The sequence below is a fragment of the Panthera uncia genome, chromosome F1 (genome assembly GCF_023721935.1).
Source record: "Panthera uncia isolate 11264 chromosome F1, Puncia_PCG_1.0, whole genome shotgun sequence".
In the NCBI taxonomy this organism is placed as follows: Eukaryota; Metazoa; Chordata; class Mammalia; order Carnivora; family Felidae; genus Panthera; species Panthera uncia.
The window spans coordinates 61,937,821-61,955,835 of record NC_064813.1 but is presented as its reverse complement, the minus strand read 5'-3'; the positions used below and the strand labels follow the sequence as shown (position 1 = coordinate 61,955,835).

General features: G+C 45.5%; 1 protein-coding gene across 1 annotated transcript; it reads left to right on the top strand.

Annotated features, from left to right (window-relative positions):
- The first annotated feature begins 3,348 nt into the window (after window positions 1-3,348).
- On the top strand, window positions 3,349-13,126 carry FCRLA (Fc receptor like A). Its single transcript, XM_049634611.1, has 6 exons — window positions 3,349-3,476; window positions 6,288-6,335; window positions 6,591-6,743; window positions 7,514-7,780; window positions 8,362-8,646; window positions 9,508-13,126. The coding sequence occupies exons 1-6, from the start codon at window positions 3,398-3,400 to the stop codon at window positions 9,798-9,800; spliced, it is 1,125 nt and encodes a 374-aa protein (XP_049490568.1). The 5' UTR covers window positions 3,349-3,397; the 3' UTR covers window positions 9,801-13,126.
- Window positions 13,127-18,015: the final 4,889 nt, after the last annotated feature.

Sequence of the window (18,015 nt, the reverse complement as noted above, 5' to 3'; positions counted from 1 at the left end):
CGTTCATGCTCTGTCTCTCTCTGTCCCAAAAAATAAAATAAACGTTGAAAAAAAAAATTTAAAAAAAAAAAAAAAAAAAAAAAGTTCTCGTCACCAGAAGAAAAAATTTGTAACTATGTGTGGTGATGGATGTTAATTAGACTTAAGGTGGTGATTATTCTGTGATATATGCAAATATTTAATTATTGTGTTGTACACCTGAAACTAATATGCTATATGCCAATGATATCTCACTATAAATAATTGACTAATTAAGGAATTAAGAAAGCCAGTGTGCATGTGACAACCTGTACAGGAATGTCCATCACAGTTTTATTTATTTTATTTGGGGCTAAAAATATTTGCACGATCCAGCCAGAAAGAGACATGGAGGAAACCCAAAAAGACAATGCTAAGTGAAAGAAGCCAATCTGAAAGGTTACACGCTGTAGAAGTCCAACTCTGACATTCTGGAAAAGGCAAAATTATGGAGACAGTATAAAAAGACCAGTGGTTACCAGGGTTTAGGATGAATAGACAGAACACAGAAGGTGGTTAGAGCAGTGAAAATACTCTGTATGATACTATAATAATGGATATAAGTCATTACACATTTGTCCAAACCTATAGAATGCATAACCCCAAGAGTAAACCCTAATGTCAACTATGGATTTTGAGTGATGGTAATATACCAATGTAGGTTCATCAACTGTAACTGATGTACCACTCTTGGGAGAATGTTGCTAATGAGGGAGTCTGTGCATGGGCCGGGGACACAGGGGTACCCTCTGCACCTTCCCCTCAATTTTGTTGTGAATCTAAAACTACTCTTAAAAAATCCTGTTTAACATCCTATACACATACACTCACTCACACACACACACACACACACACACACACCTGACCTGAAGAATGGCAGATAAGGAATTAAGGACCTCTTGTCCAAGCCCAGCAAAAGGCTAATAAAAGAAATTCACAAGAAAAAAAAAAAGAAGAAAGCAAGTCTCAGAACAATCAACATAATGTGATTCTATTTATTAAAGGTTCAAAAGTACAAAGTTATTGCAACGATAAAATAAAGGGAGTGACAGATACACCATCAGGATTGTGGGTGATGATCATGGGGCAGGAAGTGTCATCAGAAGGGACCCACACCGTACTTCATGGATAATGGCAATATTCTATTTCTTCCACTGAGTGAGGGCACAAAACTGCATATTGCATCATTAGTCTTTAGACCTTCACATCTTTATAAATATTTTTACCTACTCAATAAAAAAAAAAAAAAAGAAAAAAGAAACACCAGCCCACTAGTGACAAGCCAGGTGCAGCTGGGAATGGCAGCAGTCTAACTGGTGTTGGGATGGGGTGAAGGCAGGGACTTGTCCCAGTTCCCCGTGAGGGTTCTGGGATGATCTTGGTGGCAGGGCTCCCTCCGTGAACTGGATTTCGGTCTTCATAAGCGCATCGCAAGGCCCGGGGTGGCTTTTCCCCACTAACTAGTTCATTGATTAGGCTTCAAGGGAGTAAAATTTCCCAGAGACCGTCGTAGGAATTTAAGTGCGGAGAATACGATAGCTTCGCCCCACATCTTCAGAGGCCATCTCGTTTCCCATATTGAGATCTCGTGAGTTGATGCAGACGGTACAGAGGAGGGTCTCTATCCAGTCATGACACTGTGGCAAGGGCAGTTAAGTCGAAAGGATGCCAAAGAGAGGGAAAGATCTTTGTGGTTGGTTTAGAAGCCCCTTAAAGACCTATCTAACCCCGGGACTCTGTTTTAGGGAGTGTTAGGAGTGGAGGTCCATCTAAACACATTTCATTTTCTTGATTTTTATTAGATCCGGCCAAGAATTTTCTTCCTCTTCTGAGGCTTCAGAGTCTTTCACATCACGTCAGCTGCAGGGCTCACTGCCTCACTGACTCTCCCCACGCCCATATTTTCAACCCCCACTGGAGTCCCTGGGGCCACCTGCACAAAAATACATGTCTCTCAGAAAATGGAAAATCTATTCTAAATGCTTATTTTAGATTGAGAAGTATCCGTTCTCTCATGGCCGTGTTGCCAACAGGTCTGCTCTGATCTGTGGTTTTTGCACAGCTGAAGGGGCACGCTGGCCCTCCCTCTGACTTCAAGCAGGACTGCGTTCTCCCATTTCTGATGATTTGTTTCATCTCAACGTGGGTGTTATGCTGGGGAGGGGTGAGGAATGCGGTCCCTGTGACCAGAGGCCTGGGCCCTGCCATTAAGTAGGCCTTGAACAAACAGCAAACATTCGGAGGCAAGGACAACGGTTCCCATAAGGCCACCTGGAGCTGAAGAGAGATGCTAGGGCCTCCCTATCGCCCTTATTCCTGCGTCTCCTTAGGTTTCTCAGGCTATCAGATGCCTCCTATCTCTGATTTCCTCAGGATCAGTGGCTCAAGCTTTGGCCCTGGGCCTGAGCCCTGGGCTTACTGCTGTGTCTTCTAGAAGTCAATGTCCTTCTTTCCTCTCCTCTTTCCCAGGGGGCTCTCTCTGCTTCATACTCAGATTTCCTGAGTTAGGATATTCCTAACATATTCAGTTAAAAAAATTTTTTTTAATGCTTATTTATTTTTGACACAGAGAGAGAGAGAGACAGAGCATGAGCAGGGGAGGGGCAGAGAGAGAGGGGGACACAGAATCCGAAGCAGGCGCCAACCTCCGAGCTGTCAGCACAGAGCCCGACGCGGGGCTCGAACTCACAAGCTGTGAGATCGTGACCTGAGCTGAAGTCAGACGCTCAACTGACTCAGCCACCCAAGTGCCCCTGAATATCCAGCTTTAATCGTGCCACAGAAAAAGCCAGCAGAGACATGAGACTAGAGAAATTTGTGCACAAATCTGTGTGGGCTTTGGATGGTTGGAGCCTACAAGGGACTAACCTGATATCTGATTGGGTGCCATTACTGATCTTCCCGCTCTGTCACTCTGGTCACTAGAAACACGTAAGGCTTGCGGCAGGATAGGGCAGGACATGTGAATTCTCATCATTGCTTTCCCAGTGAATGTCTGTGTTGCCTTCAAGCAATTTCCTGCTTCTTGCCTGTTGTTTCACTAGTGAGATGAAGGGTTAGTGCACTGACCCTTGCCAGAGTGCCACAAAGGCCAAAAGGAGATCAGACAGTTAGGTGCTTTGGAAGGTCTTGAGCTCTATGGGGGAATTCTTGAACAACTGAGAGTGTTACTATTTCATCCATAACCCTTTGGTTGTAAATGATCCTGGAGCCAACCTAGCTGAATCTGAATGATGAAAGCCAATCACAAAGTTGAAAATAGACCCCAGATGCAAGGAGATGAGACAGTTAGATTAACTTCCTCTTTTCTAATTTGAGAGGTTTCATGTTGAAGAAAATCAGTGCGTTAGAGGCTGCAGGAGACCTAAACACAGTCACCATGAAGCTGGGCTGTGTCTGCACGGCTGGGGCCTTCCACTTTTCTCCTACTATGCTCTGGGCAGGCCCGATGCTGCTGGGTAAGTGAAATGTTTGAATGCTGGTGTGGGAACAGAGATATGCCTGACTTGGATCAAGGGAAAGAAACATGGACTGACTTTGGCCCAAAGAAGTAATGTTCAGGTGGGACATGAAGGATAGACGTTACAAAGTCCGGTGTGCTGGCTTGAATGGCCCTTTCTGAATATAAAAATCTGCAAGCCTTTCCCATTCTAAAAGTCCCCTTGACTATGATGCTCTCTATTTAGCTACCCTCTCAATTCTTTTCCTTCTTCTTCTCAAAGATTTCTTGAAAGAGTAGTTTGCACTTGCTTTCTCCACTTCCTCACTTTTCACTCACTCATGCCTCAGTGCTCCCAGTCTGGCTTCCACTGGAATCAGCTTTGCCCAGGGTGCAGTGACTTCTGTGTTGACTGCACCATTTTCCATTTTTTAATTCTTATCCTGCTGGACTTCTCTGCCGCATTGGGCAGTGTTGGTCACTTATTCTTTCTTGGCATTCTCTACTCAGCTGGGTTCCACTCGCCATTTTCTCCTTGTACTCCATGTACCTGTCTTTGTCCCTTTGGTGTCTTCTCCTCTCTTCCCCTTATAGACTGGTGTTTTCTACGGTTGCATTCCTGCCACCCTACTCCTCTCTCTCTTCGCACAATCTCCTTAGTGAGCTCATTTATCTCTATACTTTTTACCACTACAGCTATCTATTTAAGAGTCCACAGCCCGATCTCCACCCCTAATTGTGCTTCTGAGTTTCAGTCCAAGATCAAATTTTGCACGAGACGTATCTACCTGCATGTTTCACAGGCATCTCAGCACAATATGACCAGAGCCAAACTCACCTGTTTTCTTGGCTCCCGCCTCTCCTGATTGCGTCTTTCGCTATTTCTGACCTTGGCTCATGGCATCCGCCCAGACATCCAGGCCAAAAATTGGGGAGATAACTTAGACACTTCCTCTCCGTCCCCTGCATAGGATCCATCAGCAAGTTTGGCAAAATGAACCTTCTAAACTGTTCTTACAGCCAGTGCCTTCCTTGAAACAGAACTAATAGTATCCTAGGACAAGCCGTCATCATTTCTGATTTTGGATAGTCCAATAACTTCCTAAGTAATCCCTGTGTCTCAGCCTTGTGTCCTTAAAATGGATTTTGCACTCTGCAAGCAATGCACACAAGGCCCACCATAGCCGGCCCCCATTTCACCTCTTCAGCCTCTACCCTTACCTGTAAATTATGCTGTAATAAACCCTAACCTGCTTATATTAATTCATTCACACACTGGACTCTTACCTATCTCCAAGCTTTACTTATACTGCCTGAAATGGTCTCTTCCCTTCACTCACAAACTTCCTGGTATCCCTAAAGATTCAGCCGAGGTGACATCTTCACCAGGGAACCTTCTTTGAACCCTCCTTTCTGCCCCAGTTGCTGCCTGTCATACCTCTTTGTCATTAATTTCCTCCTCATGCTGAAAGAATCTCTTCATGTGCCTGTGCCTTCCACCAAACTGAGTTATTTGTAGATAGGGACAATGCTTTATTGGTTTTGTTTTTTAACCTTGTCGTGTTCATGCTTGAATTTTTAACATCTACACTGTCCCTGCACAACAATTTTGTTGAATCATTTTATTAAACTCATAGAAACAGGACTGGGTGACCATATGACGATACAACGCCGGCCTTATGGCGAGAACTCCAGACACTCTGGTTTCAAGCTGTTCTTACTAGCTCTATGTCGCCTTGGAAAATTCACTTTTTGTATCTCTAAATTCCATTTTCTTATGCATAAAATGAGACGAATACCTACCACAGTTTTTTGAGTGAAAGTGCCTGGCAGCCCACAAGTTCATTTTCAAAAAGGAATGGCGGCGGAGTCCAGTTGAGTGACAGCAGAGGAACTGAAAAAGGTAGCATCAGGGTGGTGAAGGGACCTGAGAGCGGAGCTAAAGAAAACACCTGGTACCGGTGTAATGAGAATTAGGAAGTGGAGAGGGCCTTGCTAGGAGAAGTTACAGGGTCAAAGAAGAGTACTGGGACTCTGGGAGTGGAAGAGAGCAAAGGCAAGTGGGTCAGGAAAGAACAGATTGAAGACTTGAATATATGTGAACGGCCGTGGAGGCAGAAGAAGGGGAGAGGGATTAAGGGACAAGAAGCAGTCGTGAACATGGGGAAAATGGAATTTACTTTGCCTGAGTCAACCATGGTTGAAGAGATGCAGTGAGAAATCCTTAACTGTGTTAACCTGAAAGCAAAGAAAGAATTGTTCCATAGTCACCAGTACAGCCTGGGAGGAGAGGCTTGGGATAGAGAGAAGGACATAGGGAGAGCTCTAGAGTTGCCGTGGAAAGTTCAAGTCCAGAGGACATCAAGGTAGAGATGGGAGAGCTCTCCCAAAAGGAAGAGCAAGGAAGAAGGAGACACAGCTAGGTATTGAAAGCTCTTGGGTAGATGATATATTCAAGGATGAAGAGCCAGGGGAATGTTAAGAAAATGAAAATATGGAAGAACCCCACCCCCCCCCAAGGAAGGTCCGAGGATTGCAGTAGATCAAGTCTAAACAGTGAAGTAAAAAGAACACTGATTTTGGACTCAGGTATACCTTACTTTCTTGCTCCATTCTCTTTTTCGAAATTTTGAATAAGTTAGTTAACTATTCTAAGCCTATTTCTTTTTGAGTTATAAAATGAGAGTGAAATCACATACCTACAAATCTTGTGAAGATTAAGTAAAATAATGTGTAAAAGTGCCCAGCAGTGTCCGGCACCCAGTAAGTGTCAAAATCTGACCATCTCCCTTTCCCTTTTGTCTTGCATCTGCCTGCTCTGGGGTCATAGTTGTCTTTGGCTTCTGGTTTCATGCACCAGCGGCTGGATGTCCTGCTGGTGAGTTCACATGCCTCCATCCCCTCCCCACCCTCTTCCCCAAACCACAGTCCGTTCACTAAGAGCACCTGGAAGCCAGTGAATCAAGTCAGAAGTATGGGTCAAGAGACACATATGGGTTTTGGCGTCTCCCCCTTATCACTGTGAAGAGGATGATTCCCCCAGAGCGGGAGGGCTCCTTGTGGAAGGCAGTTTTCTGTCTTCTTCTTCCAAGTCACGGCATTGTTTTCTGGTCTCAAACCACGCTCTCCCCAGCTGCCAGTTTTGAGACACTGCAGTGTGAAGGACCTGTCAGCACCCAGGACAGCAGCTGCGATACTGAGGAGGACTTGACGAGCCCAAGGGAAGTTGACTTCCAGTTCAAAGGCTACACTTTCAGTGAACCCTTCCATCTGATTGTGTCCTACGGTGAGGTCTTAGGAGGGACAGTGCAGGCCTGTTCTTTCTCCCATTTTCCAACCCTGTCCTTTCAGCCTGACGGCCCACTCAGGAGGGTGCCCCCAGGAAATTGGCCATGGGATGGGATAGAGTAGCCCCTCGCCTTTATCCATGGGAGATATGTCCCCAAACCCCCAGTGGGTCCCTGGAACTGGGGATAGTACCTAAACATACTATGTTTTCTCTATACATACATACCTGTGATAAAGTGTAAACTAGGCACAGTAAGGGACCAATAAGAGATTAACAACAATAGCTAATAATATAGAATAGTTATAACAATATACTGTGATAAGAGTTATGTGAATGTGGCTTCTCCCTCTCTCAAAATATCTTATAGTACTAATACTCATTCTTCTCGTGATGATGTGAGATGATAAAGCGCCTATGTGATGAGATGAAGAGAGTGAATGACATGAGCATTGTGATATAGCGTTAGGCTACTATTGACCTTCTGATGACATGTCAGAAGGACAATCATTTGCTTCTGGACTGCAGTTGAGTATGGAAAGCCAAACTGTGGTTAAGGGGAGACTACTCTACCTTCTTCCCCATATTCAGCCCACAAAAGTGAGGGTTTCCTCAGTCTTAGCTCCTAGAGAAGTTGTTCCACAATCCCAACCAGGGGTTGGGTCCCTGAGAAACTTTAGACGGGGTCGGGGGGCGGTCTGTGTGGGCAGCACTGGGGGAAATCCCAAGGAAGGCAGGGGGTCACACTCAGCTCTTGCTTTGGGTCGCAGACTGGCTGATTCTCCAAGGTCCAGTCAGCCCTATATTTGAAGGAGACCCGCTAATTCTACGCTGCCAGGCCTGGCAAGACTGGCCACTGACCCAGATCACCTTCTACCGAGATGGCTCAGCTCTGGGACCCCCTGGACCTAATAAGGAATTCTCCATCGCCGTGGTACAACAGACTGACAGCGGGCACTATCACTGCAGTGGGATCTTCAGGAGCCCTGGTCCTGGGAGACAAGAAACAGCATCTTCCGTGGCTATCAAGGTCCAAGGTGAGACCTGGAGGGAATGATATTGTAGCAGAGGCAGGTATGGAGACACAGAGGGACCAAGACTGTCTTTCATTGGATGTGGCGAGATCACTGGAGGCTAAGGAACAGGTTGCTGGCAAATGCAACCTGTTAGGCGTCAGGAGGGGCATCATCTCAGCATTATGTTCGCAAGTCATCCAGCACTCTCCAAGCTCCGCCCACTTCCTGCAGCTCTATCCTACAGATCCATGTTCCCCAGTGTTCGCTGTTTGGGCATCTGGACCATTGTCAGATTTGCCCACCTCTGGGTCTTTTCTAATCTCATCTACTTGAAGAGAGAGAAGATTCCAAATGTTCAAATGGAGCTTTTCTAAGAATGCTCATTGCTGATGGAAATAGGGAGAGGAACACGTGACGGGGTTCTTTGTGTACAATAACCTTTGGCGTGTAGGTTAGCACAGCATTTAATAATGACCTCAGCCAGCACGCATTCTGCCATGTTATCCTAAATCATGCGGTACAATGTTATCTGCTGTATTCGTTCTTTGTCTAGCATGAATGCAAGATGGCTGAGTGCTTCTTTCCCCCCATCTCTCCTCCAGAACTGTTTCCAACCCCACTTCTCAGAGCCGCCCCCTCAGCTGAGCCCCAAGAGGGGGGTCCAGTGACCCTGAGCTGTCAGACAAAGCTGCCCCTGCATAGGTCAACTGCCCGCCTCTTCTTCTCCTTCTACAAGGACGGCAGGACAGTGCGCAGCAGGGGTCTCTCCTCAGAATTCCAGATCCCCAGAGCTTCAGAGGCACACTCTGGGTCCTATTGGTGTGAAGCAGCCACTGAGGACAACCAAGTTTGGAAACAGAGCTCCAAGCTGGAGATCCGGGTGCAGGGTAAGTTAGTAGGTATTTGTCTGGCCTTTGTGAAAAGTGAGGGAAAGGAAGACTGGACCCATGGGCCAGCGTTTGGTGTGAACAGGTTAAGAAAGGACACAGAGGAGGCAGGAGCAATAATCCAGAGTCTTCCAGAGATGGAAGAGAGCACAGACAGGGAACTTCTCCCTCACACCATGGTGCACACTTCACCAAACCAAGACCTGAGCCAGCTCCACAGCTGCTGCCTCAGAGGCCTTGTGCTCCCTACCTGAACTCTGGGCATCAGCAGGAACATAGTATCTAGAATGAAGATGAGGTCGTCTGGGGTTTGTGTTCAGTTCTGGGACCCCCAATTAAGAAGGTTGCATTTGGCCTGATATAATATACCCAGAGGAGGTAACGAGGGCAATGACTGGGCTTAAAGCCACGTCGTAAGAAAAATAATGGGGAGGGGTGGAAGATGTTCATCTTGAAGAGGATGTGACCCAAGCAGCCAGCAGAGGTGTCCTCAAAACACTGAAGGCTGGCACAAAGATGAAGAGTTGCACTAAGGTCACATATAGTGAAGAGGTTGACCTGGGACCAGGTACCACATCCATGCTGTAGGGAATTACGTTCTGAGAGTAGGCTAATATGCATGTGCCCGTAATGTTGATGACTCATCACTGAAGAGTTTCAAACTGAGGTAGCCAAGTGTCAGATTCAAACTTTGACCATGAGGGGGTCCTCAAACCTCTGTTGTCATTAGATCTCCCTCCCCCCGCCCCCCCACACAAAACAAGAAAGCCACTTTCAGAAAACAAAAGATTGACCATGAATATGAGTCTAGGGACAAAGCCAGACTTCACTCTTACATGTGCCTCCTACCCCATAATGCAGGACCCTCCAGCTCTACTGCAGCCCCCACCTTGAGTCCAGCTCCTCAGAAATCGACCGTTCCAGAATCTACTCCAACCGAGTCACCTGGACCTCACCCTCCACTGTCCACTCCTTCTAAGAATCCAGGCTTCTCCTCTCCTCTGCGGGTGCCAGACCCCCATCTGAATCACCAGATGGGCATTCTTATCAAACAAATGCAGGATATGAGAGTTCTCCTCGGTCACCTGGTCATGGAGCTGAGGGACTTATCTGGCCACCTGAAGCTTGAGACCACAAAGAGTCATGCCAAATAGGAGTAAACAATCCACTCGCAGTTTTGCCCAACTACTCCCGATAAACTCAACTTTTTCTATCTTTCCTCTTTCTGTCCTATACATACACATAATACCCACAAATAACTTCACAAATTGCCCAGTGTTACGGTAGAGTAACAGAGACAGATGAGTAGATGTAAATTTGCACAAGGCGATCATTGGAGTCTAACTAGAATTGTGTATTCTCTCACAATGTGACAACATAATCCTGTTGTCTCTAAACCAGGAGTTGCCTTCTGCTGCCCAGACCAGAATCTGGTGATTGAAAGAAAATCAATGATATGGATTTAGTGCAGCGGTCTCAATCGGAGGCAACCCCGACCCCCAACCAAGGGGATATTTGGCAATGTCTGGAGACATTTTTGGTCTTCACATTGCAGAGGGGGGGGGGGTGCTACTGGCATCTAGTGAGTAGAAGCCAAGGACACTGCTACACATCAGGTAACACACACTGGACAAGCTCCCACAGCAAAGGATTATCTGGCTCAAAATGTCAGTAGTGCTGAGATTGAGAAACTTCAACCTAGTGGAAGCTAGGTGTTAGGCTCTGGGGTGGGACTTTACCTCTTTGCTGGCTGCCCCCCTCCAGCATCGTTCAGCAAATATTGATTACATGCTGGTATTTTGTTGGCCTCCACCACATACCAAAGTTTGTTCTCTGTTAAGTATACTCATAAGATAGTGTCCCTGCCTGTAGAGGGTTTAGACTTTGGGATAGAGAAGCAGTAATACCCTTTCCCATCAAACAATTAAAGCGGGGTATTGGAAAATTTCCTGCAGGATCCTCCTGGACTCAGAAATATGTGATTGAGCATAACATTGTCAGAACAGTAATTATGGGTTTTAATACACTTGTGTCTGAAATGTTTTTCTTTAAAAAAATACATATGTCTATTTTGGTACCATAGTAAGACTTTTTTTTCTACATTTGGACTGCTACTGTGCATTCACAGCCAATGAAAGATAGCTTGACAGCTTTTACGATAACCTTTGGTCGGTGGGTTAGCACACCATTTAACAATGACCTCAGCCAGCACGCATTTTCCCATGTTATCCTAAATCATGTGGTACGATGTTATCTGCTCTATTCTTTCTTTGTGCCATTTATTCTGTGCAGTTTTGACCCATAATGATTTGTGATCTCTCCAGACATGCCACAAAGAAACAAAGGAATAGAATCGTGCTGGATATTAAAACTTGAGTTTTGTGGTGGTTCTTAAATACACGTTTTATGGTGGTTCTTCGTACTCTAAAATTCATGTTCTCTGGTGGTTCTTAACACCTTCAGGGTGAAGGATCAGGAGGCAATTGGGAATTGGTAAAAGCCCATAAACATCTTTGCAGTGGCAGGATCAACTCACAACTGTGAATGGGAGTTGCAAGAAATGATGACCAGAGATATTCCATGACTTTGGTGGCTTTGAAAACAGGGAAGTTCAATTGCCAAAGGACGGTGCTGGATGTACCTCCAAAGATACTATGTTATAACCATCCTACTTGGAGTTTATCTCAGCTAATGGTATCATTTTCATGAATGCATCCTGCAAGCTCTCATGCTAAACAAGGGATTCACATACAGATAATAAGAGCTATTAGAGATCAGAGAAGGAAGAAATAGATACAGCTGGCTGAGATGGGTGTCACGCTCCTCAACTGTGGGTCTATGTGCACCTCTGTCATCACGCTGCATTTGAATTTGTTATTCTCCTTATTATTTCTATTCATTGGAGGGTGAGCTCTTTGAGAGCTCCTGGAGCTCTTTGTTCTTCATTGATTCTTTGCTGTCTAGTTTAATGAGGCATAGTTAAGCTCTAAAATTCTGTTTAGTTGAATTGAGTTGAACCAGCACAAGGGAATATATCTTGAAGAAGATGGGAATGAGTGGTTTGTCTGGCATCAGAAAAATCTCCAGACTCTGCCCAGGGGACCCAGCCTACTTGGAAGTTGGAAGCCTCGGGGAGAGGATCTCCTATCATCAGGGATGAGGAAGGCAAGACAAGAGCTGAAAGGATGGGGGCGAGGGGCTCTTACCTGTCTCCATCTGCCCTTCTAGCCTGGAGAGTTTGGGAGGGGGTGGAAAAGAGGAATTGTTACACTGGGTCTGGGTTATGGCCAGTGCAGTTTAGGGTTCTGTAACCCACAGAGGTCCCAATGCGGCCATGCTAGATGCTGCCTCTGGAATCAACACTAGGTAACAAGCACCTCCATTATCCTGGAAAATTGAATACTTGCATACACTATAACCCAGAATCCAATGCCTGGGTGTATATGCCCCAAATAGATTTCAGCATATGTGTATCAGAAGACAGGTATAATAACGTTCATAATTCTTACAGATAGTAAAAGCAAAATTTTGGAATCAATTCAGTTGTCCACCAACAGAAAAATGGACAAATTGTGCAACTTTCAGAGAATGGAATACAGTACGACAGTAAAAATTAGCAAACCATAGTTAAAATGAAGCAACATAAAAAATATCGGGGATATAACTTTGAGTGAAAAAAACAAGTCCCAGAAGATACCACACAGTGTGATGCCCTTTATACAAAGCTTAAGAACAAGTAAAACAAAAGAATATATTGTTCAGGCATTCACATATACGTAGGATAAACCTTTTAAAAAGGCATGAAAATGGAAATACCAAGATCAGGATAGTTACCTTTGAGGGGTTGACTGGGGAGATCATGAGGGAGAAATGCATAGGTAAATACAAATTATTAGTGATTTAAAAAATCTTCTGAGTAGAAATTTAAGTCTCCTTTAAATATATATCTCTCCGTACATATCTTCAAATTCCTATGTGTTTTCTCCCTTTAGCTTTTCTTAGAGGTGATAAGAAGCCAAGTTTACCTCCTACAATGTGGAGTTGTTCCTTCCTTTATCGCTCCTCAAGGAACCATACCACCCTATTAAAGACTGTCCCACGTACCCTCGGTATTGCTGGATTTGGTGAACCTTTGTTTGTTGACCTTAAAGTCATGACTATATATGTTTCATACATTTTCCCCAGCCTCAATCAAGTCAGACAAACTAGCTCATTTTTTTTTTTTGCAGTACTGAAGAAACTTCACTTAATCTAACATTTATGTACAGAGTATTGTGCTCTTAGAAAAAAAAAAGAAGCCGCTATATAGGGGAAAAGAATATAAATTTAACATGATCTCTGCTCTCAAAGAAGAATTTACTTGGGGCACCTGGATGGCTCAGTTGGTTAAGTGACCGACTCTTGATTTGGGCTCCGGTCATAATCTCGCACTCCATGTTGAGCCCCACGTTGGGTTTCTCTCTCTCTCTCTCTCTTTCTCAAAATAAATAAATAAACTTAAAAAAAAAGAGTTCCCTTGAAGTTTGTAAAGTCTAAGTTGATCACACTATATGTTCCTTTATTCCTTTATACATCTGTGGGAAAAAAACAACAACAGCCTCTGCACAGGAAACAGTAAACAGAGTGAAAGGGGAACCTCTGAAGTAGGAGAAAATATTTGCAAACCACGTATCTCGTAAGGCATTCACATCCAAAATATATAAAGAACTCATACAACTAAATAGCAAAAAACCAAATAACTTGATTTAAAAATGGGCAAAGGACTTGAATAGACACTTCTCAAAATAAAACCTACAAATGGCCATCAGGTATCTGAAGAGGTGCTCAACATCACCGGTCACCAGAGAAATGCAAATCTAACCCACTAGGAGATATCCCCTCGCACCTGTTAGAAATGGCCACTATCAAAAAGACAAGAAGGGGGGTGTCTGTCTGGGTGTTTCAGTTGGTTGAGCTACTGACTCTTGATTTGGGCTCATGATCCCAATGTCGTGGGATCAATCTGTTGGGCTCCGTGATGAGCATGGAGCCTGCTTAAGATTCTCTCTCGGAGCACCTGGAAGGCTCGTTGGTTGAGCGTCCGACTTCGGCTCAGGTCATGATCTCACGGTTTGTGGGTTCGAGCCCCATGTCGGGCTCTGTGCCGACAGCTCAGAGCCTGGAGCCCGCTTTGGATTCTGTGTCTCCCTCTCTCTCTGCCCCTCCCCCACTCATGCTCTGTCTCTGTCTCTCTCTCTCTCTCAAAACTAAATGGATATTAAAAAAAAAAAAGTTAAGAGGCGCCTGAGTGGCTCAGTCGGTTGAGTGTCCGACTTCAGCTGAGGTCATGATCTCATGATTCATGGGTTCGAGCTCCATGTGGGGCTCTGTGCTAACGTCACAGAGCCTGCTCGGAATTCTCTCTCTGCCCCTCCCTTCTCTCTCTCTCTCTCAAAATAAATGCATAAACATTTTTTAAAAACTAAAAAAAAAAGATTCTCTCTCTTCCCCTCTCTCCTGCTTGCGCCCATGTGCTCACTCTCTTGCTCTCTTTCTCTCTCTCTCTCAAGACAACAACAAAAAAGACAAGAAGTAACAAGTATTGATGAGCACGTAGAGGAAAGAGAGCCCTGGGCACTGCTGGTGGGAATGTAAACTGGTGCAGCCACTATGGAAAACAGTGGGGTTCTTCAAAAAAAAGTAAAAATTTTTAAATTTTTAAAAATTAAAAAAAAAAAAATTAAAAATATTCCCTACGAACAGGAACCCCACTTCCGGGTATATGTGTAAAGGAAGTAGAATCCGTATCTCAAAGAGATATCTGCTCTTCTGTGTTCAATGCAGCCCTTCTCACAATAGCCAAAGCATGGAAACAACCTAAATAGTGCTCAGTGTGTATCGAAAGATGAACGGATGAAGAAAGTGTGAGATTTATGTGTGTATGTGTACATGCTCACACACACTCACACACACACATACACACGCCCACAATGGAATAGTATCCAGCCTTAAAAAAAATCCCGCCACTCCCAACAACATGGATGAACTTGGAAGACGTTAGGCTAAGTGAAATAAGCCAGAGACAGAAAGACAAATCGTGTGTGATCTCATTATGTGTGGAATCTGAAATCGTCAAACTCGTAGAAGCAGGGAGTAGAATGGTGGCTGTCAGAGGCTAGGAAAGAGAGGGAGAGAGAGAGAGAGAGAGAGAATGAGGACGAGGAATCAGTTCGCGAGATCATGGAGGCTGAGAAGTCCCATGACCTGGCATCTGCAAGCTGGAGACGCAGGAAAGTATAATTCAGTCCTAATCCAAAGGCCTGAGAACCAAGAGAGCTGATGATGTAAATCCCAGTCCAAGGGCCAGAGATGAGAAGATGAGATTTCCCAGTTCAATCATAGATGCAGGGGGGTGGGGGGGGGGGCGGGGTGGAAATGGTAGTTGGGGCAAATTTCTCTTAACTCTGACTTTTGTTCTAAAAGAGAAAATGGGGGTGGGGGGGTGGCTGGATGGCTCAGTGAGTTAAGCACCCAACATGATCTCCTGGTTCCTGAGTTCAGCCCCGTGTGGGGCTCTCTGCTGTCACTGCACAGCCTGCTTCGAATGGGGCACCCGGGTGTCTCAGACGGATAAGCTGCGGACTCTTGATTTCGACTCAGGTCACGATCTCCCGGTTTTGTGACTTCGAACCCCACGTTGGGTTCTGCACTGACGGTGCAGATCCTGCTGGAGATTCTCCCTCTCTCTCTCTGCTCCTCCCCCTGCTCGCACTCTCTCTTTCTCCAAAATAAATAATAAACCGTTTAAAAATAAGAGAAAATAACACCTAAAACACAATACCATTTATGTAAATCAATAACAAGATATTTCTCACAGATAAACATATGCATGAATGGATGCGCGTGGGGAGGAGAGAAGGGTCGTGTGAATAGAGGTAATAATAATCCTTTCTGAAAGGCCCCTTGCGAGGATGAAATGTGTCAGTAATATGGTGTCGGCCGCAGACAGGATGCTCACCCTCCAGTGCTCCCTGAGAGCGGGCTGGTGCCCTTACTGTCAGCAACGGCAGCCTTGTCATCATCATCACTGAAAGCATTTTAGTCATCAGAATTCTTATCAGAAGGTGGCATATCTTGCCCAGAAATTAGGTCATGATAAGCTCCAAAGAATTGCTCAGGTAACAAAATGATAATTGCTACATATCTCCATATAGCAAAGGGGTGAAGAATTGGAAATTCTGCAGGGGAAAGTCTGGCATGGAGAAAAAGATCCAAGTTGGGGAAAATGCAAAAAAAAAAAAAAAAGCCTACTGTAACCAAATGTTGGGGGCCTCCAGGTGGCTCAGTCGGTTAAGCGTCTGACTCTTGATTTCCGACTCTTGACCTCGGCTCTGGTCAGGATCTCATGGTTAGGTTCATGAGTTTGAGCCCTGCATCGGGCTCTGCACTGACAGTGGGGAGGCTCCTTGGGATTCTTTCTCTCTCCCTCTCTCTCTGCCCCTCTCCCGCATGCACTGTCTCTCTCTTTCTCTCTCTCAAAATAAATAAATGAACCACAACAAAAACGAAATGTTGGGTGGGAGATTCTTCAAGTCCAGTTCTGAGCAGTGTGTGATGGGCACCGTATGGATAGGTCTAGAGATTTTCAGGGAGAAGATACGGCTCATGAATATGTGGGTTGATTAGGTTTCTTGTGGAATCTGGTAAAGAGGCTGAGATCTGTGTTCTGAGTGATAAGAAGCCCCAAGAGAGGCTGCTTGCAGAGAGCAAGGACAGCTGACAGGTGCATTACATTCTGACCACGGGGGCGGTGGCCTGGTGCAGAAGTCAGACCCCTGAGTCAGGATGTGGTGAGGCCCACACTGGCCCTAGAGGAGGAGTCAGGCAGGGTGTTTGGGAGCCTTGTCTAGCCGGGGCACCCCTAAAGCAGGCAGTTTATAATCTCTGTTCCCAGTATCGAATTCTTCTCTCCCTCCCTCACCCCTGAGCCTGTATCAGGTTCCTCCCTCTTTTTCAGACCCATATGACTACCTGTCTTTTATCAAAACCTGCTCTCATACAGGATCTAAAGTGGCCATCAAAACTTAAATGGCCAATCACATTTCCCTAAGAGGCATTTGCATTTTTAACAAAAACTGACACCTTAAGAGAAACTTGAGGGAATTCTCAGACCGGAGCTTAGGCTGGCCGTCAGCCAGCAAGAGGGGAGAGACTGTGTTTAAGAGATGACAGCATCTGACAATCCTTTTCCTTCCTGCCAGAGTTCCAGAAGAAGGAGGTGCCCCAGTGCACTACAGGTGAGGACAGGAGACAGTCCAAAGAGACATACAATCAGGTTGGAAACTTCATTAAGTATTTACATGAGAATTCAGGTGCCCATTTGCCCAGGGTATGATCACATAGCTCGGAAAGCTCGAGAAGTAGAGCTGGGGGGTTGGACCTGAGAAGCTTCCGAGGGGCTGATGTGGTGACTTCTCTGCCACAGGTAAGGAGTCCCGGAACAGGGGAATGGTTGGGGGAGGCATGTAGGCATGGTTAGAAGGAAGGAAGGCACAAGTGAGTGGAGGTGCCATAGGGCGAGATCACTGGGGTGGGTAGTAAAGAATTTTCGCATTTCTGAGGGTTTAAGTTTTCCAGAAGGGAGGAAGAAGGGGAAACACATTGCATTTCTATTCTTTTTTTTTTTTTTAAGTTTATTTACTCATTTTGAGAGAGTAAGAGAGCATGAGTGGGGTAGGGACAGAGAGAGAGAGGGAGAGAGAGAATCCCAAGTAACCCCACACTCAGTGCAGAGCCTGACACAGGGCTCGAACTCACAAATCGTGAGATCATGACCTGAGCCAAGATCCAGAGTTGGCTGCTTAACTGATTGAGCCACCTAGGCACCCCATATTTCTTTTTTTTTTTAATTAAAAAAAATGTTTTTAATGTGTATTTATTTTTGAGAGAGAGACAGAGTGGGGTGGAGGAGGGACCGAGGGAGAGGGAGACACAGAATCTGAAGCAGGCTCCAGGCTCTGAGCTGTCAGCACAGAGCCCCACGCGGGGCTCGAACCCATGAACCATGAGATCGTGACCTGAGAGAAAGTCGGATGCTTCCCTGACTGAGCCACCCAGGCGCCACCCCCTCCCCCCATTTCTATTCATAACTGGAACTTCGGAAGACAGCGACACAGAAGGTGGTTGGCGAATCACACATTTCCATCCACTCATCTGTGGGCAGCTGTGAGCTCTGGGTGCAGGGAACCCGGTGTCAACCTCACTAGGCCTCACAACGATGTTTGTCACCAGGGAGCCAGCATCATAAAGGCCCTGGGTAGACCCTGAGGACATGAAGAGGTATTTCCTCAACTGAGGCTTACAGGGCCAGCTGGAAGGTGGGGAGGAGAG